Genomic DNA, 15467 nt, shown 5'->3' with positions numbered 1-15467 from the left:
AATAACATTTTATAACGTACTTAAATACAATTATTTATTTATTCATTTTAATATTGATAAATAATTGTACAAATCAACCATACTAATTTTGAAAGCATTTTTATTTTAAAGAGAATGCATGTGTGAATGTATAAACTTATATTGAAGTTTAAAATACTGCTCTTTAATCTTAGTTAGAATATGTTTTGATAGTAGCCAGTTTTCCACTACTAATCAGTTTTCTGCTCAAAAATAAAAAAAAATACATTGAATAGAAAAGTCATTGCGATACATTTTTGAAAAAGGACACGGTGGCTCCATTATTATTATGGATTATTTGAATTTGCAGGGAGTTTTAATGTAAGTTGGTAACAAATCACTAAAGAACAAAAACTGGATGCAAGTTTACATGCTTGAGAAATATAATAACTTAAGTCCATAAATTAAAAAGCAATTTGTTTGAAAATAAAACAACAAATTCAAAAACCTTAGATATTGTGAACAGAAGGAATAGTTTGACTAAGATAAAGACAGGAATCACAGAATGTTCAAAGGTTAATTTTTATGTAGTGAATTGTACAATACTATAAAGATTTTTTACATTGTGCAAAACATTCAAAAGCATAAAAACTGTGATTTTGAAAAAGTAGCTAATACTGCGAAAGAACACTATAGTATTTCATTTTAAAAAGCCTTAATTAGTTTGAGACAGCTGACCACATGTAAGTTTGTAACATTAAAATTACATATTAACATATTAAATTACAAGTAAGAATAAAGTCTTGTCCTAGTTTTAAAGTGAACATGCACATAGAATCCCTCAGAACCATTTAAATATATATTACCTTCATTTACATATAAAATGCATAGCTATAGCTATAAAGAACAAGAACCCAAAAGCCATCATCTAAAGATCCCAGTCCTAATAGCACAAAGTGTTGAATGCAGTAGAGTTAAAGTTGAATGATGGTTGAGTTCAGGATTTCAGGTGCGTGTTTTGATTTAGATGACTTGGAGAGGTCTCGCTGTGACAAGAAAATGACAAATTAAGAGATTTTCAATTTGTTAATATGTTCTGAACATTGATATGCAAAGTAGTTATTCATAATATATACAGGTAATATTTACAACCTAGAAAAACTGTAATATACTGCAGCAGAAAGAGCGACAGATAATGGCAGCTAGGCATTAGACTGATTTGTAAATAACAAAGCTACTAGTCTTGGTTAGAAGTGTGGATTAGGAGAAAACACAGTCCAGTTCAAAGAGAGGACAAGAGGATGTAATATAGCAAACTAATCAGAGATTATACATGCAGCACAGTAGAGACAAATGCCACTTGGAGTTTTTATTTTATTCACTTATTTGTTTGGTTTTATTTACACAATGCCATCCTATGATATATCTCAGGATACAAAATCATGAATCGGCCATTTAGCATATGAAGCCACAGGAAATATCACAAAAATCTGAGGGAATGTACATTTATTAAATACAATTTGACAATATTGTTTAATAGATACAATTTGGCAAATATTCATTTAACAGAGTAAAGTCAGCAACAGCAAGTCATTATTGCAAAATAAACCCCTTCAGGGTAATTACATGACTCTGTCAGAGACCCAATCACCCGTCAGGGTTTATTTTTCAATGATCTGACTGCACATTATCCCTTACATACTTTATAAAAGAGGCGTTAATTGTTTTATACAGTACAAAATACAGTTTAAACAGTGTTAGCCAAACAAATGTTGTTATGTGGTGCATTGTTTAAACCATGCAGTTGCAAAATTTAGGCTGTTTGGAAATTCATCTCCAACAAACCTTGATTATATGGATTCAGCCTTGACAGCTTCCTTTAGAGACAAGGTTTTCTTTTATTAGTGTAACGTTATGCCAGTAACACCAATATTTATATAGGCATTTATACAACTCATATCCTTAAAACAAATTTAAATTTAAGCTCCTGCTCTCTTTGACCAGACTGTGAGTTACTGATGAAGAAGATGAGTAGTTTACCTGAAATTCTGAATAGGTGCTTGCAACAGAGTTAATGCTGAAGTTACGCTGTGGACTAGCTGGTACCTTCATCACAACCACGCCACCGGTTTGATGACAGATATTTTCCTTATTGCGTTCTAGCAAACCTTGATGAGGAGGTTTGCCATGGCCTGGTGTCCTCACCGCATTACCCTGCTTTGAAAGGAGGTATATAAGGAAAGAGGAAATGTAACATTACCCCAGTTAATCATTAAATGATTGCGTACATTAGTTAATTAAAAGCTTGAGATCTATAGTTTTGTTATTGCCATGCACTGACCTTGCTTGCGGATATCGGAGGGCGAGATATAGGAGAATGACAGACGGTACCACCAAAGACAGATCGCATAGTGCTGTTAGAAGTGCCAGTACTGGAGGTAGCGTTTAGCTGAGGAAAAGTCAAAGAGTTAATACTGCCATGCATTTATTTAAAATGTGTAGTGCATCACAGTGCGATGTGTAATGAGAATATTACTTCAAGTCCGTATGAGGTATATATAGGTTTCTCTTAAATATGCTGTTTTCATCAGGAAATACATTCCCATTGTACTTGCCTTCCGAGATTTGCAAGGTGTTGTGTTGCCCAGAAATCTTCGTTTAGTCGGTGTCCGGACCACAGTGCCATAGACCATGTCCTCCTCTGTCTGCTTGTTCTTCTTTAGTTGCTGCAAGACAGTTCTTGCATTACTAAAATCTACAACTAAATCACTTCTCATGGGTTTCAACTGGTCATTCCCAAGTAATGTACAATCCATGAATACAAACAACTCTGTAGATTTGAGTTGATGCAGCAGATTCACAGCTCTAGAGTACATGTATATTCTTATGCCCAGTAATGTAAAGTACATACCCGCTCCTGCTTTTCCCGCTCCTTCTCCTGCCGGTACGACTCCCATTGATCAGTAACAAACTGCATGAACTTCTGACCATTCACCAGGAACTCTCGGTTCTGTTCTTGTTCCCACTGTTCAATCTCAGCTTTCAGTTTCTTCTCAAGCTAAATAAGAGAGACTCAGTTACTAAGTTATAATGTAAAATGTACACTACTGTTCAAAGATTTGGGTATGACAAGATTTTTTCTCCTACCAATGCTTACCAAGGCTTGATTAATTTGATCAAAATACAGTCCATTTTAAATTATTAAAATGTATTAAATTACAAAATATGATTATAATTTAAAATAACAGTTTTTTGTTTTAATATATATTAAAATGTAATTTATTCCTGTGAAGCTGAATTTTCAGCATCATTTCTCCAGTCTTCAATGTCACATGATCATTAAAAAAAAATCATTCTAATATGTAGTGGTGGGCCTTTATCAGTATTAACGTGAGACTCTTATCAGGCGATAAAAAAAATATTGCCGTTAATCTATTCTCAAAGTTGGGTTGGGAGCGGGGTCTATACTACACAAGCTATGATGACTTTCACCTTGATATTTTAGCGCGGATGTATACCTAGCCGAATTGCACTGTAGGGGCGAGAGAACGAGTCATCGAACCTGTGTGTATGCCTACTAGTGTTGTCACAAATATCCATATTTCGATATGTATTGATACTGAAATATCTGAAACGGTACGATACTCATTTTCTACAGTATCGATATCCTCTGTGCTCTCCTCTCCGACCGACAGCGAGTTGACGCGCACCCGCCTCCTCTCATTCAGGCCGGTTAACCCTCTGAACATGGCGAAAGCAGAGCCCGTCTACGGAGAGCCTGCCCACTCCCTATTAAGCCCTGTTGTACAGAATTTTGGTTGTAGTACCACCAGAGTTCCACTGGGGGCGATCGCCATGAGTGCAAAATGAATGGAAGTCAATGGGGCTTGACGGCTAAATTTGTCTCTTTCACCCGATTGCCGTTGAGAAATCTCAGAAATGATTGTAGATTTTGCAAGTTCAACATGGGTTTTAGGTCGAAAGTTGAATGAACGAGTACTTATGTCCTTTTGATTTCTTACAGGTTGAGTTGTTGTTGTCCATAACACGCTAGCATTCTGCTAATGAACGCTGATTGGTCAGTGAAGGACTGATTACGACCAGAGATCCCGCTTGATGGCATCGTGTCATCTGAAGCGGGACCAGAAACAAACAAAACAAAAACTCTTCTAGCACGTGTATTTACCTGTGTCAGCTGTGTTGTCGATGCCTCGAGAGAAAAGAAAGTGCAGAGCGCGAAAGCACCAGAGCGACTGAAGGATTGCCGTTAAGCAGTATCTCTGGTCGTACATGTGTATGACGTCATTGACACTTTAAAAGACTTTTTAAAGCAAATAAGTGACTCTAAAAAATCTAACACCCAGCAATGTGTAATTTATTTGCATTTCCTTTCGAATACAACATTCAAATTACTAGATAAAAAATTATATCCTGAGAAAAGTGGATTTTTATTGGTATAGCGCCATAGACCTCCATTCATTCTGCACTCGTCCTGTGAGCGCCCTCATATGGAATCAGAGAGGAACTGCAACCAGTTCAGAAGCCGGAAGTTCAGTGAGAGTGAAACTTCTCGCCATATTAGACATTCTCTGGCGAAAGCGTGTTCTGCTGGATTTTTCCTCATGACAGCGTGTCGTATTGGTGTGACCGGTCTGAATTTTGCGCAGGGTTGCACATAACGTTAATTCTACTCATTCACGCAGATTTCGCGCTCGCATCTGAAGCACACACACATACCGTAATAAAGCCGCCTCTGACATACAAGTGCAAAAATAAGCTTCTTTTTCCAGTTTATTAATGGTAAAATACACTCAAAAATGTCTCAATGCCCATCTTGGTGAGTTTTAACGTAAAAACAGTCGTAACCAACTCACAGGTGTTTGGGATCCATGCGTGCGTCAGGTCTTAAAGGGACAGAAGTTATTTATTATTCAAACTACAAAAAGACAAACGATCACTTACGAGCACACATATTCTGAATGCCTTCGGCAGATTTCAAATGGGCCATTTTAATCTAGATTAATTCCAAGATTACAGTGAGATTAATCTAGATAAAAAAAATTGTATCTATGCCCACCACTACTAATATGATGATTTTCTGCTAAAGAAACATTTCTTATTATCAATGTTGAAAACAGTTGTGCTGCTTAATATTTTGTGGAAACTATGAAACATATTCAGGAATATTTAATGAAAATAAAGTTGAAAAGAACAGCATTTATGTAACAAAGTAAAACATTTAATTTAACGCATCCTTGCTGAATAAAAGTATTTATTTCTTTAAAAAATATCTTACAGACCCCAAAACTTTTGAATGGTAGTGTATTTATAGACATACATATCATAATTACCTTGGGGAGACCTTTGACCAGATCAGCCCGTTGTTTCTCCTCCTTTAGAAGGTTTCCTCCCCTGTTGGTGAATCTGGACGGATCTTTGGCCTTTTCCTATCACAAAACGTGCAGTGTTAGTTAATGCAAAACATTTGACTAAGATTTTCAGCCAGTTTAACTTACTTCAAGCTCTAAGAAAAGTGTCCAGCTCTCCTCCCATTTGTGAACACCTTCAAAGAGTTCTTTATGATCCTCGTAATACTGTTTTAGTCGCACATTTTCTGCATCATGTAAGCTCAGGAGTTCCTCACTAAACTCGTCTGATAGAAAAGGCAACCTTTAAATCTTTGTATTTTTAGAAAAGACAGGCAGATTTTGAACAGTCAACAGTGCAATTTAGAAAATTACAACTCACCATCATAATAGGGCACAAAAGCTAGCCGCTGGTCAGCACTATAAAAGCACTTATCCCAGAACACCGCAATCTCCTTCCGAATGGCCTCGGTAACATTCTGCATATTTTGAAGCTTCAGTTCTTCAAGACGTTTGACCTCAGCTTGTAACTGACAGTAGAGGACATAAAAATGTTATCTTCTAAGTTCAATACAATGGTTAGCAATGTAAAAGCCTTCATTAATGCAGCATTGTATAACTGAAGAAAATCAAAAGGTTACTAACAGCTTCCATATTCCTTTTCTTTGACAGGGTCATGTGTTCAGAAACTGCATCACGCTCTTCCTGTGGAATCTGCAACCTATCCCACAGTTCCTGGATCTTCTCCCGATAAGAGCCACAGACACATTCATTCTCAGCCTTTCTGCTCTCCAACTAAAATATAAAAATAATGAATTATACAATTGTTAATGCTTAAGTTTACAGTTTGCCAGACTGAGCTTATGTTGTACCTGGTGAAGAAGGACTTTGAGTGAATCAATGTTTTCTTTAGACAGGCAAAAACTCTCTTCATCTTCACATACAACATCCTTTTCAAAACTAGTCTCAGGCAACTGATCCAGATCATCCATGCAAAGTATTATCTTCTTCTTCAACGTGACAAATTCGCTATGTCTCCGCACCTTGAAAGATAAAAAAAAAAAACCACACAAAAAAAACTGTACATCAAACTGAACACAATACTTTCATAAATCACTAAGACATTTATAAAAGTCTAGTGTTTAAAAATACTTTTTATTGTCATACTTTCTCAGCAGTGAGACCGGAGACGTGTTGACGGAAATTCTCCAGCTGTTCCAGAGAAGGAACAGAATTGGCAGAGATAGAAAACGGCTGTGAGCAGAGAAGGTCACAGAGATCCTGATCCTGCTCGTTTAAGGCTTGGAGTGCTTGCATTCTCTGATTTTTCTCTTTTAACATCACATCAACGTGGGTCCGGAGGTCTTTTTCCTGCTGGAGCATAGTGCTACTCCTCTCTTCCTAAAATGATTAGGAACCACAAAAAAAGAAGATATTTTTGTTAATTTATTCCGTAGATACCCCATAAAATCAAAATTGTTGTGGCTTTCAGTACATATGTCTAGCTATGAAGTCATCTACACTAGCATTCAAAAGTTTGCCATCATAAATGTAGCCTTTGTGAGCATTAATTTGATAAAAAATACAGTAAAACAGTAACATTACTACAATTTAAGATAAATTTTTTTATTTATTTGAACACATTTATGGAAAAGCTAAATTTTAAGCATCACTCCAGTCTTCAGTGTCACATGATCCTTCAGAAATCATTCTAATATGCTGATTTGCTGCTTAAGAAACATTTATTATTATCAAAGTTAATATTTTTGTGGAAAGCATGAACTACCATTCAAAAGTTTGGGATAAGTACTTTTGTTTCAAAATAAATTAATATTTTTATTCAGCAGGGATGCATTAAATTGATCAAAAGTGACAATAAAGACATTCATAATGATTTCTATTTCAAATAAATGCTGTTCTTTTGAACTTTGTATTCATCAAAGAATTTATAAAAATGTATCACCGTTTCCACAAAAATATTAAACTGAACTGGTTTGAACATTGATATTGCATTTTACAATAATTTACTGTTTTACCATATTTTTTGATCAAATACATGCAGCCTTGGTGACTATAAGAGGCTTCTTTTTTTTTAAATCTTAATCATTTTTCAATCTTTTGACTGGTAGTGTCATATGTTAGTGTACTTCTAAAATAACCTATTAGGTTTTGTCCCACAAACTTCCCATTTCAATAGAAAATACATTAACACAAGACTTCCGAATCTGGTCAGACAATTTCATGAGATCTTTGGATGTTAACATTCGGTCATCTAAAGACTGTATTCGGATTAAATACTTGCCTGAAATGGGGGAAGCTGCAGTTCCAAGCACAATTTACTCAACTCTGTGTGACATTTATCAATACTGGTCATTAGACGTTTCCGCAGACTCTCTTCCTCTGCAATCATCATGTCCAGAAGACCCTAAAGTACATGTTTTGTTAGTTTGACACTGCAACATATTTCATAGGATCCATGTTGCTCAAGTACACTCAGCACTCACTTTGATATGATTCTTAACCACATTTGTTCTTTCTAACCGCTGATCCTCAGGGATGCCAATTTCCTCCCAGATGTCCTTCAGATGGCAGAGAGCTTTATTCAGACATGCCACTGATTCTGCAGCAATCACCTCACTAAAATCATGGAGAGAAAGAACATAAAATGCATTGTTGATAAACATCCATTCATTGACAAGTAACTTATGTAACATTACTTTGATCCACCAGTGATGACATTCATTAATAACATGTAACGTTACAGAAGTTAATACATTATTATACTTCACAAGTCTTTCGTTATGTACATTAATGTGGTTACAAAATATTATAAAACTTTTTCATGTATCGTTATATATTTATTCTAATGCACATGAACTACTGCTCTACTGAGCATTATATCATTAGAACTTAACGTTAAATGTTTGCTAATGACATTATATGAATAGAGACCCACCCATACGAGCTGAAGTGAAATGTGCTGAAAACACCTGCTCTCTGTCAACAGCTGTAAAGTTACTGCGTGAATCTCAGGAGTCAAATACCATGTAATGATCGCGTGTTTGGATTAACGTTAACATACAATACAACGCCAATATCATCTTCAAAACAAGCTTCTGCTCAAACTTCATATTGATCAAATTACAAAACTTCTTAATTCTGTCTCCGTATTCGTAGATAAACAAAATTATAACGTATCAGTAAACAAACTTACCTCTTCCTCATCCTAGAACCCCAATGCAAGGATTTTCGCTTGCTTATTTGTATTTTTATAAAGGAATATTAGACTGTACAGTCCTCTCACTCGCACGCGTAACCGTTTCTGTCCGATTCAAAATATGCATCAAATTAGCGCCGCTCGTCTGATTGGCTGGTTAGAGCAGAGCAGAGCAGAGTTGCGCATGCGTGAAGATGTGTCAAACAGACGAATTGTTCCACCATGACCTCAGAAACGTTTTCAAATGACCACTCCTGATTTTCTCCCCATGAACACTCACACTCACATTAGCAACACACACACAATACATTGTTCATCAACTGTCCAATTGACCATTTATTATCGATATCGTATAAGAAATATGTTGTGTATCTGTTTAGGCACTATTTGCATTTCATTTCTATATTCGTTTTCTGTTTAATTGGTTTTTATACACCGACATTTTGTGTTTTTGTTTTTCATGTTTGGATGTTGTTACATAATTCATAATATGTATTACCTGTCATTATCTGTCTACAACAAAATGTATCATCCATATATGTGAAGTGTGCCAATTATATTATGGTAAAACATCATAAACATTGACAATTTTGCATACACCAGTCATATTTTTGCGCTTTTGAAAAAAGAAACATTCATTTTGACATAAAATATACACACAGCTAAACAGGGCCACTTCACTGTGTACTCAATAATAGTTATCTAGAGATAAAAGACTCATCAGACACCAGTAACTGTTTATTGTTCAGTCTTAAATCTGTTATCAAAGTTCTTGCCACACTATGAAAAAAGTTTTTAAAAACAAAAAAATAATAATAAAGTGCAATTTTGTATCCTATGTTTGCCACTTTGCCACAATCAAGATGACACCTGACAGGACGATTAAAGGTATAGTTCACTCAAAACTACAATTCTGTCATCATTTATTCACCTTTTTTCAGTGAAACATAAAAGAACAGTTTGTTTGTCCATAAAATGAAAATCAATGGTAACCAAAGCATTTTGGTTATGAACAATCATTTGGTTATGAAAAATATGTTATGTTTATGTTCTGCAGAAAAAGGGAAGTCATCCAAGTTTGGAACAACATGAGAGTGAGTAAATGATGAGTTTTCCTTTTTGGGTGAACTATCCCTTTAAGACTGAACACATCTTATTGTCATCCCCTCTAACATTCCATTTGTTAAATGGGAGCTATAAATGAGCAGGATGATAAGTACATATTTTGTCCTTTTTTCTGTCCTAGGATTGGTCATAAAGTGTCCTCTTGTGGAATGTTGTCACGGAGTCATGGGTGGTTATCCAGTAATGATTCCAGAAGCCGGGCACTGTTTGTGATGGCTGTAGTGACCACTATGAATCTGCAACCTTTCAAATGGACAATTTTATATTAATCCAATATTCAGTTTGTTTGTTTACATACTAATATATTTTTTACATACAATATATTAATACTAATATATTGTCTTTTATATAATCTTACTTACAATACTAACAAGTAACTATAAAAACATACAGAAATACATTCTGGAATATTTCACCTCTTTCTTTGCCAAGGAACCGGAGTGCAGAGATCTCAGAGAAGGTGCAGCCACCAAGGAACATCACTAGAACGATCCTTTGAGCATCAGTTTTGTTCCTGGTTTCTGAAATACTACTGCCACCTGAAACAAAAACAGGGAAAAGAAGGATAAAAGGCAGGCTTGATGGGACCAAAAAAGTTAAATTAATTACTTATAATTAAATAATTGTATAAGAAACTTCCAGGGTGGCTCCAATAAGTCTTGAAATTATTTATATTCAGTTATATTAAAATAATATTATATAAATAAAATAAAGATAAACATTAAACTGACATACAAACCTGTTACAGCAAATTCCTGTCCATTTAGCATGCGGGTGACCTCCTCCAGACCGGTCCAACCATCTCTCTCCAACACCTGCGGGGAGCACAGGCCAGAAGCAAACACTGTAAAATATTGTTCCGCGAGAGAGAGAGAAAAATAATGGCTAACCAACCAGTCAAGGCTTTTTGGAAAGCTAACCTGTTCGATAAGTTTGCAGCTCAGAGGAATATAAGCTCCACTAAAAATATATGCCATGTCTCGAGGAACACGAAGATCATATTCCTCCCCAGACTTTGGTACCTGTGCATGTAAATCAGATGATTATGATAATTTTATACATTCTTGGTTCTTTTTAGTATTTAAAAAAAACTGCACATATTTGCTAACCAGAGCCAGTTTTTTACTTAGAGCTCGAAAATTGCTCTTCTTAGCCAGTGAGGAGAAAGCATCTGTCAGCTTCCCTGAACAGAAAACATAAGTAACTACCCAGTGCATGTACAGTATGTGCACATTATAGTCAGTGTAACAAATATGAGAGTGAGGGAGACTGCACTTGTCAAGATTCTCACCTGCAGTCTTGTCATTGACAAGTTTCCCTACTTTACTCTCCATGACTGTGAGTGTTTCTCCAGCTTGCTGTTCTTCCAGTAGACCCAGCTGCTTCAGGTTTGCAAACGTCAGCAGGTGCTCTATACCATAACTCTGAACAAAAGACAACATATCGAAACAACAAACAGAACATAATTTCAAAAACATAAATTTTCAGATGATCCAATTAAACACTAACTTTAGAAACATTCTTATTAAGAAACAATATGGCTTTATGAAGGGTTATGTAAATAAGCATAACATACCTTAAGGTACTGAGCTTTAAGAGATCGATAGTCTTTGGACAGAAGGCCTGTCAGACAATTAAATGCAATATTTAACAGAAATTGTTGAAATAAACAACTTGAGCCATAGAACTTGCATACAAGAGTAAATCAGTCTCACCATTTTCTGTGATGGACAACAGGCAAAGGAGTCTAAGGCTGTCAATCATTGAGACCTGATGGACAGAGTTTTCTCATTCTTTAAATCAAGCATCTAGATTATTGTGGAGCTAGTAAACCAGTGACTTATAAAAACAATAAGTCTTATTTTTTCATACCTGTCTGTTGATATGTTCTTCAATGCAGGCGATACATTCACGGATCTCAAAACCTTCAAGTAAAGCTGGATTTGTATAAAGGGGCCGAAATATAGAAATAGGTGAGGCTACAGTGTCATGGTGTAGATTTCATGAAGAATTTCTTTAGCATGATCTCACATTCATTAAGACAACTTACAATGTTCAGTCTTCAACAATTCCTGGAAGTCTTGCTTTGTTTTCTTCTTCATCATGGATTCACTTGCACCAATATCTAGTGGAAGAACACAGAAAGCATGGTCTTTTATTTATTACTAAGTAACTTTGATAAAAATGTAGTAAAAACAGTTTCTATTTTATTATCATTTATTCCTGTGATGGCAAATCGTAATTTTTTGCATTATTACTCCAGTCTTCAGTGTCACATGATCCTTTAAAAATCATTCTAATATGATGATTTGCTGTTCAAGAAAAATGTATTATTATTATTATCCATGTTGAAAACAGTCATGCAGCTTAAAATGTTTGCCACTGTTTTGTCACTTTTTTTTTTTTTGGTGAAAATTATAATTAATGTAATGCATCCTTGCTGAAATAAGTATTAATTTCTATCTCACTGACCCCAAAACTTTGAGCAGTATGTGTACAAAACTTACGAAGACTGAGAAGACGATGTTCCTGTTTCAATCCTTTCAGTTCATCTGCAACAAACGCCTTCATCTGCTGGATGTCCATCCCACGCCGTTTCTGTTACCAATTCACACACATTTTCGATAATCGTCACTCTGAGAGTACGCTAAAATGTATCCTGATGTCTTTACACTAATGCGCTCTGAAATACATGCCATCTGCAGTAGACACTTACATCATATGCTGTTTGAAGGTTTTTGGCCTTCTGACTTAAAAAGCCAAACACATTAGAGAAGTGCTCGTTCCTTATTTCATTGAAAACCTGAGGAGTTAAAACAAGCAGGGTCATTTTTTTTAAAACAGCCGTTTCTACCCACTGTCAATTTAGTCAAGTCTATGTCACTCTTACTTTATCTTGAGAGTTAAGCATCACTTTGATACTCTTGTCAGAGGAGGTGACATCAGGCCCAAACTCCACACTACCTAGTAACAAATTCAAAAATTATGTAACAAAGGATGAACTTGAAGAAGTCAGAACTAACTGTTCAGCTGGTGATGTTTCATTAAACATGTTTTGAACAACGACACAAAGACCCTGCAATGAACACAATTGTTACTTACCACATTTTATTCTGAAAATGTCATCTACTAATCCCTCGTAAACAACTTGAGAGCAGAGAGGAGTAACAAAATCCACATCTAAAATAGTCAAAACAAAAAACAAAACAAAAACTGACACCGGGCTATAAAATGATGCAAGCTCAGTTTCCAAAAACTGTAAGAGTACATCAAAATAGTATGTATGTATTTTTATTTTAAATAACTGACCTCTGTCAATAAGAAAGACTTTTGCGAATTCAGGTTGCCTTGTTCTCTGTTCCCCCTCCTCCATTAGCTCCCTCCAGGATTCATATACCATCTACATAAAGAGACATATGACATGAAAGACTGTCTTGATTCCCCCCCCCCCCCCCAAAAAAAAAATCTCTTAATCTATGAGGCTGAGGGTTTTGTCACAAATCCTCACCTTGGCACATCGACCAATCCCATAAAACTTTGTGAAGGAACCATAGACAGTCTGTAAAAGATGTAAAGCACTTCCTCCAGTGGTCACCCAGCGCTGGTCTCCCTCCTGACAAATCACATAATTATCAAAAATGAGACTCCTGGTCAAAAGTTTGGGTTAATAATTATTATTTTTAAAGGAATTAATACTTTTATTCAGCTAGGACACACAATAATAAAATAATTTCAAGTGACAGTGAAGACATTTATAATGTTACAAAATATGATGTTGATTTCAAATATATAGTCTTCTTTTAAATTTTATATTCGTTAAAGAATCCACACAGCACTGAAATAATTTATAAAAAATGAGGAGCAATTTCTTGAGGAGCAAATTAGCATATTAGAATGATTTCTGAAGGATCATTTGACTGAAGACTGGAGTGATGATGCTGAAAAATCAGCTTTGCATTTTTTTCTGTTTTCTATTATTACTGAACTTTGTTTTAAGATTTGTTTAATCATTATTTCAAGACATTCTTTTACTGTTATTGTACAGCCATTGGGTTACTCTGTAGTGGAAAGGGCTTTATAAATAAATCAGACTTGAGGAAGAAATTCTATTATAAAATATATTACACTAGAAAATAGTTATTTTAAACTTTTCGAACTATTCTCCATCAAGAATAATATCAAGATACTATCAAGAATACTTGTCATACATACTAGAAATCTCAAAACAGGTAAAAATCTCACTAGAACTAAGCAAACATTACAAATCAAAAGCATTTCTTAGCTCTAAAGATATGTTACATAGCATCCAGAACAGCATTACCAGAAAGTTATCTCTGAAGAATTCAGGCAGCTCTAAACTCAGGATATCATCATCCAGAGGAAGAATGTAAAAATTCCACTCATCGGTTGTAACGTCTAAGAAAGAACATCATAGTTAATGTCTGTATAAGGAGATGCATCAACAAGTTTAGAAAAAATAAAAACATTTAACCCACCTCCATAGACTCCCTGCTCCTCCAAAACTGTCTCGCATGCATAAAACTGTAAAGTTTCATGATAACATTACAATCGGACAACAAAATAAAGTATTTCCATATTTTAACAAAATTCTCAGATCACTAGTTACCTTTTGTGGAGTAAATATGATCTTATATCTTCTAAATCTTCCAGCCGTCTTATCTGAATTGACTAACTCTGTAAACATAGTTAAGACAAACTATCAAACTATACTTTGTTCCTGCATTTTTCACCTAGATTATATATCAATATATAACAGCAAACAGTGCCAACCTGAAATCCACTTCACAGTTTGTATTCTAGGACGTATCAGGAAGCACAGCCTTTGAAAAAAATGTAATATGTATATTTCAGAGAAAAGGTCATATGACCAAAACTTGTTTTCACTTGTTAAGAACTGAAGGTTACTTACTGGTCTGAACTGCTGACAATTGGCTTGAGCTCAACTTTGTACAATTTGTCGACTTCATGTTGCTAAAAGGCGAAATCAAGCATAGACTTGTTTGAGTTATTTGGGTGCTATTACATTTGTATATCAAAAATATTTCAAGAAGATATCAATTGCTAATCATTTAGAAAGACAGTGTGCCAAAACGTACTCCTAAAATTTCATACATGATATCATACCTTCAAGATTGTGACATTTGCTATTCGATCAAGAGGGCTCATTAAATCTGCATCAATAAATAAATCCTTCTTCCCTGGCAACTGCAAAACATACAATAGAATTATAAAATGAAAAGTACTTCTTTGCATGTAAAGAAACGGTGGGTGGTGGTCATGTCACCTGTTCCAGCAGGAAGATGAGCTGGTCCCTGGCCAGTCTTTTGAGCATTGAGAAATCAGGCAGCTCAGGGGCATCGCTCCTCTCTGTCTGTGCCATATGGAGAGATCCAAACAATCTATCCGCAGCTGGTTAAACCTGGAAAACATTTCTGGATAGCATTAATGTCACCCAGATCTGTGGTGGCTGCATGTGCAGAATGACAAATAATATCACTCGGTTAGTGCATCTGCTGTAAGCATTTTGAAGCTGGTTTTCATCCAGCAGCTCAAACTGTCGTTCCGTCCAACCCCACATCCCACCTTAGCCACAATAATAACATTAATGTAGTAATCCAAATTCGTTTAATTAGTATGTATAAGGCTGAATTCGTATAATACCTCGTCCACCTTTTTCCGGAAGTGGTTTTCTATCTGATGACGCTTAGTGAAAGTCCGACTCATTTCCGCAAATCGATTCTTTCGAACAGCAAAACCAATTCAGTGATTCATTTGCTCCA

General features: G+C 35.4%; 2 protein-coding genes across 4 annotated transcripts; both read right to left on the bottom strand.

The window, feature by feature from the left end:
* Positions 1–90: 90 nt before the first annotated feature.
* Positions 91–8669, bottom strand: prc1b (protein regulator of cytokinesis 1b). 2 transcript variants are annotated; one of them, XM_079842759.1, is made up of 14 exons: positions 8539–8669; positions 7829–7961; positions 7627–7749; positions 6492–6725; positions 6197–6367; positions 5970–6119; positions 5707–5854; positions 5475–5611; positions 5310–5405; positions 2870–3016; positions 2574–2684; positions 2300–2407; positions 1999–2172; positions 91–1004 (listed from the first exon to the last, which is right to left on the bottom strand). In XM_079842759.1, exons 1-14 carry the CDS (start codon positions 8547–8549, stop codon positions 933–935), a joined length of 1815 nt encoding a protein of 604 aa, XP_079698885.1. In that variant the 5' UTR covers positions 8550–8669; the 3' UTR covers positions 91–932. The 2 variants fall into 2 exon arrangements, with proteins under 2 accessions (XP_079698885.1, XP_079698884.1); XM_079842758.1 differs by having other exon boundaries at positions 519–1004; positions 1999–2175; positions 8539–8664.
* Positions 8670–8848: 179 nt separating this feature from the next.
* vps33b (VPS33B late endosome and lysosome associated) lies at positions 8849–15409 on the bottom strand. 2 transcript variants are annotated; one of them, XM_079811232.1, is made up of 24 exons: positions 15349–15409; positions 14972–15106; positions 14812–14892; positions 14597–14658; positions 14458–14507; positions 14294–14361; positions 14163–14208; positions 13988–14082; positions 13175–13279; positions 12976–13066; positions 12769–12846; positions 12557–12630; positions 12383–12469; positions 12174–12264; positions 11717–11791; positions 11539–11603; positions 11382–11436; positions 11243–11289; positions 10958–11090; positions 10776–10849; positions 10587–10688; positions 10406–10481; positions 10083–10205; positions 8849–9909 (listed from the first exon to the last, which is right to left on the bottom strand). In XM_079811232.1, the coding sequence occupies exons 2-24, from the start codon at positions 15065–15067 to the stop codon at positions 9830–9832; spliced, it is 1854 nt and encodes a 617-aa protein (XP_079667358.1). In that variant the 5' UTR covers positions 15068–15106; positions 15349–15409; the 3' UTR covers positions 8849–9829. The 2 variants fall into 2 exon arrangements, with proteins under 2 accessions (XP_079667358.1, XP_079667357.1); XM_079811231.1 differs by having other exon boundaries at positions 10776–11090; positions 15349–15404.
* Between the last annotated feature and the right edge of the window lie 58 nt (positions 15410–15467).

This window comes from Gobio gobio (genome assembly GCF_949357685.1).
Source record: "Gobio gobio genome assembly, chromosome: 2".
Taxonomy (NCBI): domain Eukaryota; kingdom Metazoa; phylum Chordata; class Actinopteri; order Cypriniformes; family Gobionidae; genus Gobio; species Gobio gobio.
Note: the sequence above shows the minus strand (reverse complement) of the source record. Positions and strands in the feature narration are given on the sequence as shown.

Bases quoted from the DNA above. Each gene is read 5' to 3' on its own strand.
- prc1b (XM_079842758.1), bottom strand. The intron at 6,726-7,626 runs GCAAGTATTTAA...TAATCATTTTAG, and splicing joins TGCAGCTTCCCCCATTTCAG to GAAGAGAGGAGTAGCACTAT. The intron at 5,406-5,474 runs GTAAGTTAAACT...GTTTTGTGATAG, and splicing joins CACTTTTCTTAGAGCTTGAA to GAAAAGGCCAAAGATCCGTC.
- vps33b (XM_079811231.1), bottom strand. From the start codon at position 15,067: ATGGCACAGACAGAGAGGAGCGATGCCCCTGAGCTGCCTGATTTCTCA. The intron at 14,083-14,162 runs GTGGGTTAAATG...GTTCTTTCTTAG, and splicing joins GGAGCAGGGAGTCTATGGAG to ACGTTACAACCGATGAGTGG. The intron at 13,280-13,987 runs GTAATGCTGTTC...GTGATTTGTCAG, and splicing joins TCTTCAGAGATAACTTTCTG to GAGGGAGACCAGCGCTGGGT.